Genomic DNA, 22,147 nt, shown 5'->3' with positions numbered 1-22,147 from the left:
ACCTTAAGGGCAATGTTGCCTGGATACTTAACAGCAGCATGCTTGATAGGAGAGTTCTTCACATGCGGTTACCATATGGAAAAAATGTTGCAATGAAGTGTCCTAAAGATACCTTAGCTTAATAAAGTTTGTACTTGAAATTAAGATACTGATATTAAGTTTTTGAAATTATATCTAGGATTTGAATTTGTATGTGCTTTTGGAATTATTTGTTTCCCTTCAATGAACACTTAGATTGTTGAAGAGGTGGTAGGCTCTCAGCTCTAGTAGGCTGGGAAGAAGCAGGTTATTTGAACTCTTTCCAGTTGAATTTCAGACTGGGTTATAGAACTTAGCAGCAGCATCTGTACTTGTGCATGACCTCTGAAGGGCTCATGATGAGGTTAGTATATCCATCCTGGCCCTCCAGGATTTTTCAGCAGTTTTCAGAACTATTGATCATCTTTTGGAGTTGGAAGTGGGGGCGTGGTTTTGTGGTGTTTCTCCTCCTTCCTCCAGCGCACAGTTCCATTCAGTACTAGTGGCAGGGAAAAAGGTCCATCCTGTATATATGGGGTATCTGAGGGCTTGACTATCTCCAGTCCTATTCAATATCTACATGAAGTCACAGGGTGAAGTCATTCATCAGCACAGAGTGAGGTTTCATCAATTCACTGATGATGCTTAATTATATATCTGTGCCCCAGTTGTGCAAATGATGGTCTCAGAGTTCTTGCCTTGAACCTGTAGAGGTAAGGATTTGTATGGGGAGGAATAGGCTATGACTAGGCTATGACCTAGTTGCTGTGAGTTTTTGGATTAAGGGTTTTGGGCTCCCTGGATCTGAGGACCTTCCATCTCTGGCTCTGGATGGGATGCCACTACTCTAGACAGAGTTGTGCACAATCTGGGCATTTTTAAGGAGCAGGTGGTAGCTGTGACTAGAAGGGCCTTTGCAAAAATTCATCTTGTGCACCCGTTTCTGGATCAGGGGGCTCTGCTCATAGTCATTTGTGTTGGAATTATCAGGGGTCAACTCAGCATTGTTTCACAAGCATAGTAAGAGGGCTTATCTGGTAGGTGTGTCTCTATTGTGCTTGTGGGAAGTCACATGGGTCACCTGATTTCCTTTACCTTCTTCTTCTTGAGTCTGGGAGACACACAGTCTCCATCTTTACCACATGGGCAGACATGCAGGCAGGAGGACTACATAATGCAGGCCTCATCCTCTAACATCTCGCTTGCACACAGACTTTCTATTCCACATAGAAAGTGTCTACAAAGAATCAGTGATGAAGTACCTTTTCTGCTATGAACCTACCTGTATCCAGATCTGCTGAATAAAGTAAGCTACCTCATCTAACTGCTGTGTGAAGACTGAATTTATTTCTGAACTTATTTATTTATTTATTCATTCATTCATTCATTCATTCATTCATTCAATTTGTCCCTGCCCATCTCCTCCCTTCGGGGGACTCTGGGCGATTTACAGTAATCAATTAAAACAACAATCATAAAATCCACAATATAAAATTACAATAATAAATAGTATAAATAAGAGTAAAAAGTAAAAAAGTCCAAGTGGCACAAGAATCTAAAGCAGTCCAAGTGTGGGAGGAGTGGTCTATAGCAGCCATCCCCTTGTAGATCTATTCCCTTCTCCGCCCCAAGTGAGGCGGCAGAACCAGGTCTTCAGACTCCTCCAAAAGGCCAGGAGAGATGGGGCCAATCTCACCTCCAGGGGCAGCATGTTCCACAGGGTGGGAGCTACTGCAGAGAAGGCCTGCTTCCTGGACCCCACCAAACGGAGTTGTCTTAGAGACGGGGTCCGCAGCATGCCCTCTCTGCACAATCGGGTGGCGCGGGCTGATGTAATGGGGAAGAGGCGGTCCCTCAGGTAACCTGGCCCCATGCCATGTAGGGCTTTAAAGGTGATAACCAACACCTTGAATTGGACCCAGAAGCAAACTGGTACCCAATGCAGCTTGCACAGCAGCGGTGTTACATGTGCCCTTCTGGGGGCACCAAAAACAGCTCGTGCAGCTGCATTCTGGACCAGCTGAAGCTTCCAGATACTTTTCAAGGGTAGCTTCATGTAGAGCACATTGCAATAGTCTATATGAGAGATAACAAGGGTGTGAGTGACTGTTCGATGGGCTTCCCAAACCAGGAAAGGGCATAACTGGTGCACAGCACGTAGCTGTGCAAAGGCTCTCCTGGCCATGGCTGCCACCTGCTCTTTGAGCAGGAGCCGTGAGTCCAGGAGGACCCCCAGATTATGCACTGGGTCTGTCTGGGGCAGCGCAACCCCATCCAGAACCAGAGATGATAATGTTCCGGATATGGAAAAACCATTAACCCACAGCCACTCCGTCTTACCAGGGTTCAGTTGAAGCCTGTTGTTCCCCATCCAGATCCCTACAGCCCCCAGACACAGCAAAAAGGCAGTCACATCATCACTTACATCACCCAAGATGGAGCTTGATATGCAAGTTCTCTTTTTTGGTCCACGCTTCTACTGTGCAAGATTGCTGTTAGCTGCTTGGAGTTCTTTTATTAGCATTTAAAAACTCCATCAATTTGTGCCTTAGTCATTTCCTTTTTGAATTATTGCAATGTGTTCAGGGGGCTGCCCTTGAAAAGCATTTGGGAGCTTCAGCTGGTCCAGAATGCAGTGGCACATGCAGTTTTGGGTGCATTGAGGTTTGCCATTTTACACCATTGTTGAGTAAGCTGTATTGGCTCCCATTATTCCCAGGGGCAATTCAAGATTCTGCATATCTCCTTTAAAGTCCTGCACAGCACAGGGCCAGGTTACTTGTAGAACCATCTATCCCCAGTAGTTTCAGCCTGTCCTATCAGATCCAGGAAGGTCTGTATACTCTGAGTCTCCTCTGTGAAAAAATGTCATCTTGCCTTCTGCATTGGAGTGCCTCCCCTTTGGAACAGCCTTCCTTCTGAGATCTAGATGGTCCTGACCCTACTGGCCTTCCAGAAGGCTGTGAAGGCCTTCTCTTTCCTCAGTCATTAGGGACAGGACATTAGTGGATCACAATGTGTCTGCTGGTGTTGTGAGTTGTTTTGTGGCACCTTGGTTATATGGTAATGTTTATTCTTAATTATATTTTGCACTATTTTATATTAGTTGTTTATATTGGTTTAAGGACCCATCTATCCTCTGATGTGCAAGGTAGTGTAAAGGAATTTAGATCTGACCTTGGGGAAGGTATGAGAGAGCCATCACGACCTCTATCATACCTTTACTGTAGAAAGAAGATTCAAGCTTACACAATTTTAAATACTCAACTTCTACTTCTCTAAGTTTGAATCTTCCTTCTGAAGTAAAGGTGCAATGGAGCCAAACAGTAATGTTCAAGGTTGCAATTCTATTCCTACTTATGATTCAGCCCTGCTGAACTCACTGGGGTTTACTTATAAGTAGAACTGCATGAGATTGCATTCAGTAAACTAATTTTGCATAGGATTTTTCATTTTGATGCACATCTGCCTTTCGATAGTTCCCTAGAACAGCTTAAACAAAATTTTAATAAATCTTAAAACTAAGACATTAAAAGAACATGAAATATTCTTTTAATATGAAATGTGAAATCATATAATATAAAATATAGTATTAAAGAAATAGCTGAATTAAAGACAATTAAAGACAGTCACCAAGCAGTATGAAAGATACATGCTGAATATTTAAAATACTGGGAAGATAGGAACAGTCTTTGCCTAGCTTTGGAATGATATGAAAATATGAAAATGTTGGGATGTCACCACTGAGTAGGACCTTTCTCTTTAGTCCCCATCTGCAACTCAGATGGTTCAGGCATCTGGAGAATGATCTGTGTTGCCATATCTTAATGCAATCTCCTCCAACTTGGGTGCCTTTCATAATTATATTCCAAATGTGCATTGTTCATGGTGGTTCAGAATGACAGCAGTTCTAGTCCAGCATATCTAGAAGAAAACAGACTGTGGAAGCCTGCCTTAACATACAGACAGCTATTTGCAGAGATCAAACAATCTTATGCATGTCTGCTTAGAATGTATTGTAATGAATTCGGGTGATATTTGTTTCTAGAAGACTAGAGATAAGACTGCAATCTTGATCACTTTGAAATGTGACTGTAAAATCTGCACAAATCAAACAGCTTACCTGTTTTACAAATGACACTCTTATTTCATATAGTGCAAATAACCTAAATAACATTAAAAAACAATGCAAATTCATAGTTTATAGTGATGAAATATATTCTTCCATGTGCAAGTACTTCTGAAGCACTTGGGAGCATTAAATGACAGTAGAACCTACCACTGTTTTTAATCTGCAATATGTACTGGTCAGTGATCTGTCCTACAGAGATAACACTTCCCTGCCTCAGAAGAACATAGAGAAACTAAAAATCCATTAATGATTGTGAAGCCCTCAGATGCTACTAGCCACAATGAAGGTCATATCTGACAGACTGCCAAATACTTGCCTCAGGTAAAATAATGTGGGTGTGTATTACATATTATCAAAATATATAGTGGTAATATTACTGCCATGTAAATAAAATTAGGAGACAAATGATATGATCACCTCTCTTATTTGCTTACACACAAACATGAAGCCATGAGATTTTGTCTATCTCATTTTACTTACCTGGCAAGGACATCTCTATGCATTTTATAATTGCTAATACAGCTTTTCTCCCTTGATGAATTTTATTAGAATGTTAACTAGAATTGACAAAGCAGGCAAAAGTTTAAAAGATCTGTTTTTTTTTCATCTGCTAATGAATCCTTGTATATCACTAAGGATGGAAACAATTTTTACTTTAACAATTCAGTCTTGTATTTTCAAAACTGAAGACTACAACCATTTTTTGCTTGTTCCTTCATCCCCAAAGCAGGAGAGTTCTTGTTGCAAGCTAACACAATACAGGTAGACCTCACTTAATGACCATTCGTTTAATTATGGTTCAGACTTATGACAGTGCTGGAAAAAATGGTGTTCATGCAGTCACATGATCACAATTTGGGCACTTGGCAACTGTTTCACATTTATGACTGTTGCAGTGTCCCATGGTCACATGATCACCTTTTTCAACCTTCCTGGCCAGCTTCTGGCAAGCAAAATCAATCGGGGACCATGTGATTTGCTTAATGACCACATGATTTGCTTAACAATTGTGGTGATTCACTTAACAACTGCTGCAAAAAAGTTCATAAATTGGGTCAAATTCACTTAATGACTGTTTTGCTTAGCAACCAAAATTCCAGTCCCAATTGGAGTGGTTAAGTGAGGACTACCTGTATTGCCTCAATATGGATTTTAGGTATATTTATTTTTCTCATGGTCAGATAGCTGCATCTGGTTTTTATGAATTTTGGTGGTGGTCTTTTATAGGAAGTAATGAGGCAACTATTTAATCTGCTTCTGGGACAAATGTTTAATAGCCAGTTAAGTGGAGGGGAATGTTCCCAGATCAGCTTAAAATATTAATAAAAAATAAAAATAAAAATTTGCTACATCTTTCAATTTAAGAGTTCTCTATCTCTTGTTGAAACCTCAGATATTCTGAAGCTGATATGTGAAGTATAATTGAACTGATAAAGTCTGCCTGGCTAAGACTTGCAAAGACTCTTTGCATCGAAGGTGAATCTTTGTTTACTTTTTGAAAATGCTTCTGAAACAGGTTCTGGAAAGCTATTTCCAATAGAGAAAAGACCATTTGATCAGATAGCAGCCAAACTAATGAAAAGCATCATGGAAGTGACAGGAAGATTAATTAAGTCCCTCCAGTTGTATTCACAGGCGACTGTGCAGAGTTCCTTTGGGTAGTGCTGCAGTTAAGTAGTATTCATGGTGACAAATATTGCAGATTTCTGGAACTGACACTTCTGATTCAAGGGTAAAAAACAAAACATCACATTTAGCAGTTTTTTTTAATTTTGTCCAATGAGGATAGAAAAAAAAATAGTGATAAAGCTCTTGTGCTTTGTTGAAAATACACGGAAGAACACAACCACATCTGTTAAACAGCAGGATATTCATTTGGCTTTTTTTTTCTTCAGCGAGGCAGTCCAGCAAGCTGCTGTCATGCTATTATAAACTAGTTATTGACCACACAGTTGGGTCCAGAATTTATTGGGCTGGCTGAAGCCATAATCTTTGTAATTTCAGACAGGGCTTCTCTATGGAACTAGCATTATAGCATAATGTAGTTTAATTCTCAGAAATCCTTTTCTTCTGGGCATTTCAGCTTTGAGGTAAAGCCCCTTCAATGATTCCTTGGTTTTTCCTATTCTTCAGGGATCACCAGTATTCCTACAAATTTGGAGATGCATTTGATCCAACCGTATTACATCTCATCGGTTGCACAGATCTTCAAGGAGATACATACTTCCTTTTGATGAAGGCTTGAACTAACCAACCAGTTAAGGTTGCTTCACAAAGTAATGGGACCCCCTTGCCCATAAGAATTAATTGGCCACTCTTTGCTTTACTTTGCTGCCTCTGGCAGTTTCAGGAGCTGGAAAAAGGTTCTGCACAAATGCCAGTTGAGACTGCAAGGTGATGCAACATGCTTTGTAGAATCAAAGAGTGTTACTTTTTCATAGCACCTTCATATATAAAGTGGCTTGTTGAACTGAATCAAAGCCAACTTGGACAAGCTTATAAACCCAACATATATTTAAAGAACATTTTTCAGTAACTAAGAATGCAATTAATTCTGACCTTCCTCAGATGGCTAACTCCAGTGAACAGCTGTAAAGCACAAATAGTTAGGGTTTTTTTTTTTTTAACAACTTACTTTCTGAAAGCCTAACTAGATGTTGTGTGGGAAATCTGTGATTAGACTGTGGTTATAATGCAAGGGATAGGACAATCGAAATCAAAAGAAAGCAACCTGTGATCCTCCAAATGTTCTTAAATAGAGTTTCTAGCTGTCCCAACTATTGTTGCCTGTTTGTGAGGAACACTATGAGTTGTAACACCTAAAGGGCTCCAGGTTCCCCACTTAGAGTCTGTTCCCCCGCCACACACACACCATCATGCTGTAACTATAGAAGAGGAAGCACAGAACCACTATATATTTTTCTCTAACCTTAAGAGGGGAATAATTTGAATCTGAACTGTAGCACATGGAGAAAGGATTAGGTTGTCCCGCCGGCCTGCCCAAATAAGGAAGTGAGGCTATGTCTGGTTGTTGGAGAAAAAAATGAAGGAAGATCTTCACGTAATGTGGATTACCTTTAAGCTTGATGAACTCTCAGCTGACTAAGTTATAAAAAGCTTATTAAATATTATGTAAGTGTGTGCAAGAGAAATTTGAGTATGCCCTTTTAATGGAAGTATAAGCTCTTAGGCCTATGTGGATTGGCTACAATCTGCCTTGATGAGATGCTTTGCCTTGCAGTTGAAATTGTTTGAAGCAATTTCCTCAAGATCAGTGCTTTGTAGAGATGCATTTCTTTTCTTTGATGGTGGGGATGAACTGTCTGTTTTCCAATGTAGCTGCTTCACTTCTAGAAGCAGGTACCACTTCACTGTTTTGCTACAATGGGATGCTTTACTAACCCTCTGATGAGGCAATGTGCCAGTTCAAAGATCTGCACAGCCCTATAATCTCTTATGCAAATCAATATTGTTGTCATCATGCTGATCCAAAAAAGAAGATGAGCATAGAGGAATGTGGAGATAACCTTGATGAAAAAATGCAGGAGCTGTTATGGGAAAAGAAAAGAAAACTCAATTCTGGGAAAGGGAAAGGCATGAAATTCAAAATAACCCTGCTTTGACTCTATTTGGTATAAGACGGGGTGGAAAATTCTGGCAGGCTTCCATGATTCTGTTGTTATACCTTACAATAATAAAGTAACTTTCCTGTAATCTTTGTGATGTCTAAATCCTAACCTGGCCTACCTCAAAGGGCTGACAATGAGTTTTCTTTAAAGTCTATGGGAGTGGGCAGCTCTAATCAATTTAAGTTATTAATAGTAAATTAGTCATTTTCCTCAGCACATCTGTACTTCATATTTATTTTGTCCTGCTTAAGCTTGAACAGGTATTTAAACTTTGTGTAAAAGCACATTTGCTGGTCCTTCCTCAGCCTCAGGACTGTATTAATCCTGATACCTCATATAGGATGGTTGCTTATTTTCCACATTATGTTTTACCCTGTTTATTAAGTTGAGGAGCAAAATTAGAGATTAAGGTCCAGGGTCTATATGGTCCCGTATCACTGAAATGAGATTAACATTGGGGTTCATACATCACATTAAGCTGTTGTTTGCTTAACCATGGCCTACTGAATAAATTACCCTTGCTTGGGATATGTATAACCTACCAGGCTGGTTTACAAACTTCAGTGGCTGTCTTCAACACAGTCTGCTAAGCCAGAACCATTCAAACAACAGTATGGCTTAGTGAAGTTGTGAATCCAATATATTTAAGTGCCTCTGTAATGTAGGCATCCTGAGAAAGGGTGCCCTTCCAGATACATACTGCGTATCTGAAAGTGAGCCCATAGCAAAATCATTGCTCAGCTCTATGTGGAAAACTGGACATATCAAGGTGACAGCTTCTGAAGTAAAAACTTTGAAAATGTAGATGGAGTGCTCATTCAAACACACAGCCACTCCCAAGATATAGTTTCATGATATGACTGCATTTGCTCAGTATATATTTGTATAACTCTCTGGTGTTTCGCTTTACACATAGGGTAACAATTGGATTTGGTAAAATGTGACATATATTTGACAGCAGTGTTCAACAAATTAATTATGCTGTACCTGAAGCCCAAACTGATCCATTCATATGAGTGGATTGTATCACAAGTACACACAAGGAAGAATTGCTATCTGTCTGATCTTCAGGTTAAATCCATAAAATATGGAGAGATTTGCAAACAAATCCAGGTGTATTCAAGGAAAATGTTAAACCAGGAACTTGACTGTGTTTGACTAGACAGTCAAGATGCTGTACAACTTTTATCATTTTTGACTCCTCACTTTGTTTTGATTGGCTTGTTCTTTCACAAAGCTTTTTTTTTAGAAATAAAAATGTCCATGGATCATCAATCCCTTAAATTTCTTACTATTGATTTCAGTTAGCCTTTAGCAGCATGGGAAGTGACATGGGCCATTAAAAAAAAAAAAAGCAAAAATAAGGATTATATGCTGGCTGGTCTGCTATAGCACAGTACACTTTGATCTCCAAGTGGCTGATGGGAACCAAAATACGAAATTTACTTTAAGGAAAATTGAAAATCTCTCAAGTGTGCAAGATCTTTTAACCCACCACATCTAAACTGATGCCATTCTGTGTCTTTTGTTGCACATTATGACATTTCTATCAGCAAAACTGTCCCTGGAATGCACACATTCACAGAAAACTTTGCCAGCTTCTTAAACTGTAATTCATTATAGACACAATCAGTAACAAGCTGAGTATTAGTTTAACATTGATTATCTCCTATGATATTCGAACACAGAAGAGAGATTTCGAGGAAAACTTAAGAGCTTTATCAGATATCTTTATTAAACTTTATTAAACCAAAAATTGTAGACATGCTTTAAATTTATTCTTTTATCCTTAGCATGAGGCAATCCCTTGACCATCAGTTGGGGTGAATTTCTCCTTATGTCAGATTCCTCCAGTCAAAGGGTTCACAGAACCCCTTATCGGAGCATCTCCCATCACTTCCTTATCAATGGGTTAGACTCTGTTGCTGGATGGGAGGAGGTGTGAAGTTGGAGTGCGAATTGCATTATTATGGCTACAGATTTATGATGGGGCACATCAAGGCCAGTGGTTAGAGATACACCAGGAACACCACCTAGATGAGAAGGGGGGTGACATACTTTCATGGGAAAGGGAGGCAGACATGGGAATGCAGTTTTAAATGTATGTTTTAGCGGGAATTCTCCATTCGCAGCTTTACCTCTGTCCTAGTCATTTCGCTTCATTAAACAGTTAAAGGAATCCAGGCTCCTGACTGTCACTGTGTGAATGCTCGAATGGTCTAGTGCTGACACCTTGCCTAAAATTCATTATTTATGAATTCATTATTAAAGTGATCCCCTTGCTTTGAGCTTTACTGAAAGGACCACAGTGCTTTTCTTGTTCCACCAATTAAAAAATGAGTAATTAAATCTTGGGGAAAAATTAATGTTAAAATATAGTCTTAACTTTTATTTTTCATTCTCTAGATATGGTATCCTTTCTTGATAGCCATGGTCTTTCCACCAGGTATAATCCACCAAATGTTTGTCTTTTGAGTAATCCTCTCTGATATCGTGAATACTGCAGAACAGTTTCCCCATGATAACTTGCACTTGGTGGTTACATAGCTCACCTGGAATTCATGGATTGTTTCCACAGGAGTACTAGCAGCCTCAGATGGAGATTTAGCCCTGGCATAAGAAATAACCAGAGAAATCACTATTTTTACTGTCACCAGTTTAGGAGAGCTGATCTTAAAGGAATAGCTACACCGATGCAGGGAGCGACACTGTATAAACATTTCCTGAGCCAACAACAATTTTAATTAAATTTGGGAGCTCAGGGGGGAATAAATAAATTTTCCATCTCTTCAGACCTGGCACTCAAGGATCTCAACACTGGGGTCCACAAATAAAGCATGCATAAGGTTTTATGCCTGAAGTCCTCACAAATTTTGTAATTAACTCTTGCTCTAAGAACAGAGTGAGGTTGCTTTCAAAACTCAGTTTATTCCAACTGACTGATCAATTGGACCATTCCTGGTGCTGGAGGGTCAACTTTCTGAGTGCCTCACAAAAATGCTTTGCTAGTTAAAGTTACTGAAAAACTACGAATTCTAAACCTGAACTGTTCTTTACTACAGTGCTGTACAACTCTGGATACTCCACCCAAGCTGTAAATTTGCAAAAATATGCATTATGACTAGGAAGGCATCCAAGTTAAATTTCCAGGGCTGCTTTTCCTTACACTCTAGGGCAGTCCTACATTTTCTAAAAGGGTTCTTGCTTTTACTGAATACAATAAGAGGGAATGGTAGACTTGTGCCTTAGGGGGTCCCATACAGTACTTTTCTCCCAAAATGGGGTACTAAGAAACCAATTGCTGGGGTGGCTGAAATAGCAAATCTAAGGAAAGACAGTGCGGTTTAGGGGACCGCAGTTGTGGCTCTGAGGGAACAGGTTAGGATCTAAATTGTAGGCTAAGGTACAGTTGCTAGAAATATTGGAAAAAGCCTGAAGCTGAACCATGTAGGAAGAGTGAGCAGAAATAAGCAAAAAATGTATAATTGAACTAGGCTAGAAATAGAGCAGCTGCCTGAAGATCCAGCCTTGGCTGGGGCTACAATCTTTCAGTATCTGTAAGAAAGTGTATCTGGTTAAGACTAAATGGGAATCAGTGATATGGGTCCCTTAATTCATTTATAACTTCCTTAAATCAGATTCTTAGATTTTTGCCATTTATTTCTATTTTTAAAAAATTCTTAAGCGGATAGTTAATTTTTCTTTTATTCAAGAATTAAGGTTAGCTCACCAGGTGGCTTTTCAAAGTTGTCATTTTGAAGATCTCTAATGTCCTTAAGGTAAATGGGTAATTTTCAAAAGTGATTAGAAAGTGAGTGAGTGAGCTCAGTGTCCCTTAAAAGGCTTCACCATGGCTGAGCGCATGATAGTTCCCTTCATCTCCTGGCACTCAAACCCACTGGAAACCTCTGTCCTGTAGTTTTCTTGTGAGAAGCAGCTGTCCAGAACACAAGTGGGTGGTTTCCCATCCTCCCCTTATCTGGAGAGGTTCTATGGGACCGGTCTACTCACCAGTCCTTCAGTCTTAGCCATGGCTGTCATCTCTACTCATTTGGAGACATCTTAGCTCACCATCCCTCACCTGGAAGCTCTCTCCATTTACAATTTTATACTTAGATGGTGCCACTACTTCACTAGCATTTAAAATTAATGTTTTTTTATATCTTATTTGATGGATAGAGCTCCTCTCTTCTATACTGAAATATTTCAGTCCAATCAAATAAATGATATGCTATAAACCTTGTATATTTACTTTGCTTACAGAATATGAAAACCCTGCATTGTTCTTCTTGTCAGATGTCTGTGTTCCTTTCACTGCTGGGTTAAAGCTTCTTTTTAAAAAAAAAAAATCTGTTCAATCATGTCCGATTCTTGGAGACTGCCTGGACAAGTCCCTGAAGTTTTCTTGGCAAGGTTTTTCAGAAGTGGTTTGCCATTGCCTTCTTCCTAGAAGAGAGAGAGAGTGACTGGCCCAAGGTCACCCAGCTGGCTTTATGCCTAAGGCTGAACTAGAACTCACAGTCTCCCAGTTTCTAGCCTGGTGCCTTAACCACTACATCAAAGTGGCTCTCAAAGCTCCTTTAAACAGGACTTAATTCACAGATTCTTTTAAAACTACAAAGATGAGCTTTAAGTATAATACATTTGTCATCTTTCTGATGAACATGCCGTACAGACCTGTTTTCTTCTTTTCTTTTATCAGTTAATAGGATTGTATTACTTAGTGGTAATTACTTTTATTTTGTTTATTATTGTTAGCCCAATTAATACAAATGAACTAATTATAAAAATGAAACCAAAGTATTAAATACTATTTGAAATGGATGAAAAACACATTGCTATATTTTTCCTTTCTTGTTTTTTCCTTTATCTAAAATGGGCATTGCTACTCAAATAATTTACATTGATTTTAATGTAGAACAATGTCCTGTAGACCCAGGGGCAATGTAGTCTTCCACATGCTGTCTTACTAGTTTGCATCAAAATCTGACCCAGGGCATCTCTTGTTAAAAGTAGAAGTGCATGTTAGTAATTGTGTCTCTGATCTTGGTACTCAGATGCCAATTGTAATAGTATCTCAGATCATGTGTAAACTGGCTGAATACATCGCATTTGTCTTATAGACAAGACAACCAAATAATCATAACCTCCTGGTAGCGTCGCCTGTGCATGTCAGGGGCCTTGTGATGAAAGGTTCCAATCCTTTTATCATGCTAAAGCTTTCCCTCTTCTTTTTTATTAATTGCAGACAAATGGACCTGGGTTTGCCAATAGGAATCTATTTATAACATGTTCAAAATGTTTGTGGTAGCATAAACTTGACAGACTTCAGTGGGTACTGTGCTGTCAGTACTGTTTATCTGATTTAGAACTGGGAAAGGGGAGGGGAAAGAATATCTGATTATTTCAAGGGTTTTAAATGATATATTTTCTGTGAACGGAGGCAGGCCATAGATCTCAGAAGTATCCTATAGGGTTTAATTATCCTCCAGGTAATGAAGAATAAACTCTTTCTGATTGTAGACTTTTATGTAGCCAAAATAGCAGCACCTACATATAAGAGGGAGGACTCAACTGTGTTTGCAGAAGTAGACAAAATTCTTAGGGGAGGCACCCTAAATTGCTTAATAGTGAGTAAGCATGCTCAGTGGACATGGCATGTTGGGGGTGGGTAAAGTACCCTGGAAAAAGGCAAGCTTGATTAGGAGCACTTTCCACTTAAGTATAGTCGTTTAAACTAAAGGAACCTCTGAATAGGAACACACACACAGACACACATGTGTGTGTGTATTTGTAATTGTATATTTGTAACAAATATATATATGTATGTATGTATGTATGTTGTGGGTCCCCATTGTCCTATATTAATTGGGAATGTGTAGGCTTGTAGGAAGGAAGAGCGATTCCAAGAACTGCAGAATGCCATGCTACCTCCATCAGGCTTTTATTTATTTTTACAATTCATATACCCCCTTTCTGCTTGACTCTTTCCAGATCAGCCTTCCCCAACCTGAGACTTTTCCGCATTGTGGGCTGGGAATGATGGGTGTTCTAAAAACTCACCCCAAAAGTGCCAGGTCAAGGAAGGCTGAGTTAAGTTTCCGACCGTGGGAGAGAAGCACCTTGCCGGCAGGTGCCAGTCCCCAGTCCTGTCCCCCGATCTGCGCCTGTGCCGCTTCCCCTGGGCTGTCGCTGGCTTGGCCAGAGCGCTGCCCTCTAGAACCTGATCTTCTCCTTGGCGAAGGACAGCTAAAGACCACCGCTGCTCCCCCTTGTGAAATGGAAGGGTTTGTGTCAGTGGCCATACTGGATGCCACTTGCGGGGCTGGACGGGGAGAGGCGGAGAGTATGTGGGGTTATTAACTGGCTTGATGAGGAGCGCCGGCTTCCACCCGAGGGGCCAGCTCCCGCCTCCGCCGCTCCCCCAAGAAAGAGCGGCGTCCGAATAGCCCGCGCTCTGCTAGTAGTACTCCCGGTCCTGATGTCACAGGAACGGCAAGGACATCACAAGGAGGAGTCAGATTACAGTAAGACTGGGCAGTGCAGCATGCAGCGGGAGTCGGCGCTAAACCAGAGCTGGATTGTATCGGGGAGAAGCCTGTCTTCCCAGCCCTGAGCCAAGGAGGCTCGCGCCGCTCGCTCTCGGAGGCTTGGAAATTTCCACATCATGTAGAATGAGACAGACTCGCTCGGCTTCGAGCGGCGGCGGCGGCAGCTCGGCGCGGGAGCTAATGCTGAGCAGCACCCGGCGGCGGAAGCTGGAGTGCCCGATTAATGAGAAACATAATGTATTTTGGTAAGTCCACTCCGGCTTCCTTCTCTCGCGGCGGACTTCAGCTTTAGCCCGGGAGGGGGTAGTGGGCTCTTTCTTCCCCTCCGGGGCTGCGCGAGGACGTCGCCCTCGAGAAGGGCAGCGTGGGCATTTTTCTCTCCCTCGAGGTTGCAAAGGAGGCTTCGGGTGTCTCGGAGAAGCTGCTTTTGTTTCTTCGCTGGTGGTGGCTTAGTTAGGTTGACCTGTTTGCAAAGGGAACGGCGGCCAGACCCCCTGCCGCCCCCCGCCCCTTCTACTTTCAAAGGAAACCTGGGTGCCGACTGCTGTCACAGGGGTGGCGAAGCGTGGGAAGTTGGAACCAAACTTAATGCCCCAAGGCGCGACCGGGCGCCGCCGCTCTGTCGAGGATTCTCTGGGCTCTCTGTAAACTCTTCAGCCTTCCTACTTTGCAAAGCCTTTGCAGAGAAGACGCGATGCTTTCTTGCAGAGCTCTGGATTTCTCTGAGTACATTAATTCCCTCCCGCGCCCGCTCCTGCCATATCCCAGTGCTGGGGATGATCCGCCAACCCAGAACATCAAGCAAAGACGTGGTAGTAGTGATGGGTGTGTGTGTAAACAAGCCTTCAGAAGTCTGGGAGCAGTTCGGGGTTTGGGCAGACTATTGAGGTGTGATGAAACCCTTTTTCAGCTTCTCAGCTGAAGGTGGTTGCCGTTTATCCTGGAACATGCTGGAGCTAGGAACTCTTTTCCGAGTATGTGTGTATGTAAGGGTGTGAGACGGAGAAAGTAAGTGCATTGGGGTACCTCAACAAGGAGAGCTCTCTTGGAGGCAAGGATACAGCATTACAACTTACTACTCAGGGATGCAGAAGAATTAACGTACTTAAAATGGTAAAAGGGGAATAGTTTACCTTCTTTTGGCTCCCTAGCTTAGTGTCTTAGAAAGAATTCAGTGCAGCTGATAGATATGCAGTGCTATACAGCATGCAGGAAGGAACTCCTGAGCTTGTTGTTACAGATTTTTTTCATTAAATATTAAATCCAAAGTTGACTTGAACTTCAGGAGGTAGCTGTTCGATGGTTTTCTGCTCAGCTAATGTCAGTTCATCTTGATTTGGGCTCGGAAATTTGTTGGGAGAGCAGGGTCCTGATGTTTCATGGAGCATTTTTCCTCTACTTTTGCTAAAATGATGCAGTACTCTGAAGATATGCAGCACCAAGAATGATGTGCTCATCTTCAGAAAACTTTTTATGATTTCTAGAAAGCCTCTCTTACAAATGAGGGAATGTGTTAGATTCTGTTACATCATCCATACAAAGGGGAATTGGGGAACTAGTGGGAAGCTACAATTCTTGCCCGGGCTTTTTGTGAGGCCATCAGCTCTGTATTTTCAGATATTTGTAAGGAATTAAGTGCCACCCAAGTATTTTGTCACCATGCACTAAACAGAAGGGAGTTTACAGTGCTATGCTGTGCAGATCCACACTTGCTGATGAGTTGTGAGAATTTGCTTTAATCAACTCAAATGACTTGCTTTTCTTGAAATGTCCCCTTTAAAATGGGTAGTACTGAAATGTGCTGCCAGCTGAGCTTTTAGAACAGATTCTCAGTACTCAGCTATGCAATACTTTTGCATTTGATCTTGGCAAAGACCTGTAATCTGTGTTATGTATGGCCACAGCTGCAGGATCAGTATTATTAGGTACAAGTCCCTGTGTTCTCCAACAAATAAAATGAACCTTTTGCAATGTTTCCATTTATGTATAGCCAGAGTTCAAAAGCTTGATATTTCCTCAGCGTGGTTTTACTGTTCAAAGTCTTCCTAAACTCTTAAACTGACTCAATGCCACATATTCATGCATTAATTTGAATGTGCATTATGATCATTGTTTCACTTTACAGAGATTTTTTTTCCTAACTGGCTCAACTAACCCTACAGTTTGGCAGGATTTCTTTTTTTTTGGAGAGGGAGTGTACATGTCTATCAGATTTTTTTTTCATTCAAATTGGGAGATTCCACATCTCTTTTTGCAAATACCAAACATGTATTGGAACACACACCGACAATCCTATTTGTTTTTCTCTGGCTGTTTTGGAAAGTATGTTGCTCAGTGTGTCAAAAGGCTAAAGTTCATAATCTCACCTGCCCCTTCTAGGAACACTGTAGAATGAAACAGGCTTGGCTAGGACAACACTGACTAAAGAAAAGGATGAACATCGGGTATTGCCATTTTGATTAAAGGAATAAGGTATAAAGAAACAGACACACTGTGGTTGAGAAATAGGCATATAAAGTTTGCATTTCTTTTTTTAATGCATTAAATATATTCTCTTTAGAAAATACTTCAACTTTTTTGAAAATCTTGCCAATTTCTGCTAAAAGGTTAATTTCATGTAAAATGTTAATTTTATATATTATATAACATTTTAGAAATATTTTTAAAAATATACCCTGTATGTGAATGTTTCCTTCACTTCTGTAGGCCTTTTTTTTTCTCTCTCCCCCCCCCCCCTCCAAACAGAGCTATAGATTGTACATAATACCTCAAGGCTAAAATAACTTCCTCTGCTTAGCTTTTTGCTACAGCCTGGTATTATATTGTCATCTCTAAAGCAGCAGCTTTCTTATTTCTAAGAAAATCATGGGTAGATAGATTTGCTATGCATTAGGAAGGATAACATTTTCTTTTCTGTTCCTTGATATGTGAATTGACAACATCTAGATGCCACATCTAGTTCTCTAGGGAATATAATTCTGTAATTTCAGCACCATTATTAATTCTGCTGAATTTGTTGAGTTTGGCAACTTGTGTGAACGTTGTGCTGCTTGTTTTATAACACTGATGGATTTTTTAAAATAGAAAATGTTCAACTTTTCCTATACAATTAGGGGTTGCATCTGGGCAGAATTTATGCTGCATCAGTCTCAATACTCAACAATTTTATAAGAAGATACATTGGGAAGTTAGGATTCTGTCTTATCCCTTCAGATGTTTAATTTAATTTAACAGGCAGCTCTTCAAGGTCTCAGACAGAGAAGGGTCTTCTCCATATCAACAATGTTGTCATCCTCTATGTTAATATAGGAGGGAAGAAACGTAAAATAGTGGTGAGCCATATTTGTAGCATTTTTTAAAAAAATAAATGAACCTAATGGTGCTCTCCTAAATTAATAATCTTTATCATCAGAAGAAATCTGCTGTGAACCTTCTCAATACATTTAAGAAAAAAAGTCTCTCTGTAGGTGTTTTTCAGGTTCTGGAGGAGGTGTTACAAGGGACCCACTTCATCCTTGTGCAGGCAATTCTGCTTAACAAAGAGACACAGGACTAACCATTCATTTGCTTATACTAGGCCAGCTTGAATTGAAAAGGTCTGACATGAAATAGAAACTACAGTTGAGCTTTCCCTTGGAGTTCAGTAGATATTATTAAAATATATATATCCCAGTCTGCTTCAACCAGAAGAAAGTACCTGCTTGCAAGGCCCATTATCATTTATGGTGAATAGCTTTGTTGAACTGAATGGAACAAACACTCTTCCTTGTACTCAGGAAAGGGAAAGGCATTTTGAGGGGGTTTATGATCCAGTCCATGATCGTCAGTCAAAATAAATGTTTCAGTAATGTTGCAATTACACGATTGTGCATGCTGTCTCAGGAAACCCAGTAACTTCCATAGTGGAATAGCAATACTCATATATATTGATCATTCCGCTTTGTAGAAATGTTCTTCTGAAAACGGAGGCTACAAAAAGGAAAACCCTTTTTTGATAATGCATTTCCTTTATGGTTTTGCTGCAGTACTGCCATATTGAGTAATTCTCGGTTACTCTCCTTGTTAGCCCTGTGTTTTGTAGTGAACTATGTTACAACATTGTGCTTAATCTGTCTGGATCTATTCCATTTTGAGAGGATGCAATCTTTTGTAAATAGAAGGAACAGAGACGTTTGTCACATTCTTTCACGCAGTTTATTTTTAGAGCCAGTCCCCTCTCCCTTCCAATGAACACAGTTGTGGATGTGATCTTGTCAGCCTTCATATTCCTTCTTTGAGTATCCCTTTTTACTTCTGCCATTGTTTTATGAAGGAGAAACTGATAATGGATGAGTCTTAAAGCAAACAAATGCCCTTCTCTCCTGACCCTCAGAGACACTCAAAGAAAATATAAATTGGAAATGTGAAATAAATTACTTGACACTTCATAGGAATTACTTCAGCACTTCTAGTTTGTTACGAAGCTGCGACAGACATTGGGGAAGATGATATGCAGCACAGCCTTTCTCTGTGAATGAATCACAGCAGATCCTTAAAAGAACACATTAAAAATAAAAGTCTTTTAGACACTATTTATACTGAGCTGTTCCCAGTGTGGTATTTTACAATCAATGTGTGCAATAAAATGCTGTAGTTAATACATAATGGATGTTGATTACAACAGAAGGATGTCTCTCAGAATCATCAAGTTGTGGAATCTTGACATCCAAAAATGTCCTTTAGCTTCCCTGTGTTCGTTGCAAAGTGTAGTGTACATTTCTGAAACTGGGAATGTATAAATACATAAATGGGAGGAGGGCATTACAAGGAATAACAATCTATATAGCAGTATTAAAAATCCCTGTTACAGTTTCGGTTTAAAAGAGCTGTGAATGCAGTAACAAGCATAGAATGTCTGTTTGCAGACATTTTGAGAACTATTATTACTAAAGAGATGTTCCATGAATTCTGATATTGGGTGACCCCAATAAACCTTTTTGAAGACACATAACCTCTTGACATGTACCCCAGCAGTTTCATGCTTCATGAGAAGAAATGCACCAGCATTTAAATGAGATATTCTGTAGAAGAAAATATTGGAAGTCAGGACGTGTATGTTGTTCAATGAATTTTCTTCCCATTGCATAAAATATTATGTCCATGTCATAGTACATTCTTACCCTATCTCCTTGATCCAGCTCAAACAGTATTGGATGTTGGATATTCCACAATCTTTAATTATGATGCAAAACTATTTTACATTAGAATAGTTAGTAATATTAGTGTACATATGGTATTTTCCCTTAGAACTAAAAACTTTTTATCTGAATTATTTCAGTAAACCTTACAACAACCACTTTAAGAGTAACCAGAATGATTATTTCCATCTTATAGTTATGGAACTGTGCCTTAGAAAGCTGGATGCTTAGAATCATCCATGTCCTAATCTGCTAAAGCTTGACTCTTGGTATCAAGTCTACTTAGACAAAGGAAGATCAGATTAAAAAAAAGCAAATTACTCAAAACTTAAATAGGGACCCAGATAAATTCCCAGTGGATCCTGCCAGTGGAGCTATGGAAATATGGGGGTTTAGTTGTGATGGCCATTAGGTCTGCTTAATACAGAGCTGAGTTTATATGTTCTATTTGCAGTCTACCCTTACACTTTGTTCTCCAACCAACACACTTCAGGCCCAGGCAGCTTTGTAAGAAGTTCCTTTATTATAATTATTTATTTTATTTGTTTATTTTATAAATTTATTCATAATTTATTATAACAATACTTGAAGAGAAACTGAGGAGTCTCATGCTACACTGCTTCAGTTCCCAAGCACCAAAGGGAAAAAGGAAGGCACTCTGCATAGGCATTAAAAAGGAAAAGGAAATCATAATTTTGAGCCTCTTCCAAATGCATATATATACATATATCTCATCAGAGATTACCTGAAGCCACATAGGCCTTATGAAAGCCAACACAGCCTATTCTGCATCGACTCTCAACTTCTTGAGGAAGCAGTTGTGTTCCTAGTACAATTCTTAATCCTTTGGCTTCTCCAAGGCCTCCAAAGTCTGAAAGATAAATAGGCTGTTGAGGTCTCATGATTTACAAATACAGTGTTCATATTTGCAAATAATTACCTTGCAGGAAGATTATGGGATAGACATTGATCAAGTAAATTTTATGGATAGAAAACTAAGTTATTATTTTCTCTATACCTGACTAATATGAATCTGTGAGCCTGGCCAAATTATTTATTAATCATAATACATTTTGAACTCTGTTTTGAAATATTTTTTATTGTGGATTATATTCCTTTATTATGACAAAATACAATGAGAGGGACACAAATTTGCTTAGAATTTTAACACTGAGGGGGAAAGAATGTATTTTATACTAGGTCATAAAACTGGATGAGAATTATATTGCCCTAGTTCTTAAGAAAGACTATTACAAATAATTTAGCATAAAGTTCAGGGTTGCAGCCAAATTTCACAAGTGAAAGGCAGCATTAGAAGGATAATGTGGTCTGGGAGACTAAATCAAAGTCCTCAGCAAAAAAAAAAAATCCCTAAAATTATGTATGAATAGTTGTTCTGCTCAGTTGCGTCATTAGGTTATTATATAGAAAGGTAGTGGAGTGTGTCTCAATCTAGATTGCAATTTCAAATATTTGCTAGACCAAAAATGTTGTTTGGTCTATTATATGAAATTAATTGTATCCAAAATATTGCTTAAGAAATATTAGTTTCCTATATCACCTGATATCTTTAAGTTGTTTTATGTGCCAGAAATAAATTCTTCATCTTGTGCCCAGTTAAGGACCAACTCTTAACCACCCTCTCAAGTGTCTTAATGCTTGGACCAGTTCAGCACTGAGTAGACCCAAGAAATGGGGGAGAGGGAGTCATAGAAGAAAGTCTTTCTGATGTAGAGTTACCCTTTGAAATATAGGCGTAATCCCAATTAAATATACACACATGCACACAAATAGAAGAACAGAACCCCACTCTAGAGAATAGTTGTTTCTACGCCTTCCCTAAGTCTTCAGGGATTCTCTTGGATCTGGTAGTGCCATTGCCAACTAGTAAGTAGCCAGTTGTGCACCATGGTATTGTGTACCATGTTCACTTGCTGCTTCCCTGCCAGGTCTAGAGGGCATAATATATGCTATCTTCACATTAGGCAATCAGATCTTCATGTGGTTTACATTCCATTAAGGACTTTTCTTTCTCTATTTGTAATGACGACACTAAAAATGATATTTTGTGGGTGGAGAAATTAGATATATGCTTTCTCCAGGAGAAAAAGAAATATTCTCCAAATGATGGAGCATCTACAGTATTTCCTATCTAGTTTTTCCACTTCAGTGTAAAACACTCCTTCACTCCCAGTTTACTCCTTCACTTTTTGCAACATGACCTCTCTTTGCATATGATAGTGGAAATTTGCGCTGTAACTGCAATGTTTTAACATTACATTTAGCAATTAACATTGTTAGATATTTAAAGTATTGTAAAAAATGTTTTGCAGTTTCACATGCTACATGTTGTATTTCTTAAATGTCTTTAAAGTGTTGTGTGATGTGGTTTATGTATTCATGGAAATTATTGAAATGTACTTTTGATTGATTACGATTACTGCCTGTACAATATCACTGTGTGAAGAATTATTTTCATGTCATAAATCTTTCATTAGGAAGTGTATGTTTGTGTGTGCAGACTAAAATGTTTTCTTTCACATTTGACAATGTTTTCTTTGTACATTGAAAAATTTAAAAAGAATGAAAGAAACAATTAAATGAGTAAGTGAATGAATGAATAATAAATAAACAATAAAG

The 22,147-nt window shown here is 39.4% G+C and overlaps 1 protein-coding gene across 1 annotated transcript in view; it reads left to right on the top strand.

Moving 5' to 3' along the window:
* Positions 1-14,292: 14,292 nt before the first annotated feature.
* Positions 14,293-22,147, top strand: part of ZNF385D (zinc finger protein 385D) — a 197,270-nt gene continuing 189,415 nt past the window's right edge. The window contains exon 1 of the mRNA XM_063303891.1: positions 14,293-14,575. Coding sequence (XP_063159961.1) covers positions 14,554-14,575 — 22 coding nt within the window. The 5' untranslated portion in view covers positions 14,293-14,553. The remainder of the gene's footprint in view (positions 14,576-22,147) is intronic.

The sequence above is a fragment of the Candoia aspera genome, chromosome 4 (genome assembly GCF_035149785.1).
Source record: "Candoia aspera isolate rCanAsp1 chromosome 4, rCanAsp1.hap2, whole genome shotgun sequence".
Lineage (NCBI taxonomy): Eukaryota > Metazoa > Chordata > Lepidosauria > Squamata > Boidae > Candoia > Candoia aspera.
The sequence above is the reverse complement of the archived record's forward strand: the minus strand, read 5'-3'. Positions and strand labels throughout refer to the sequence as shown.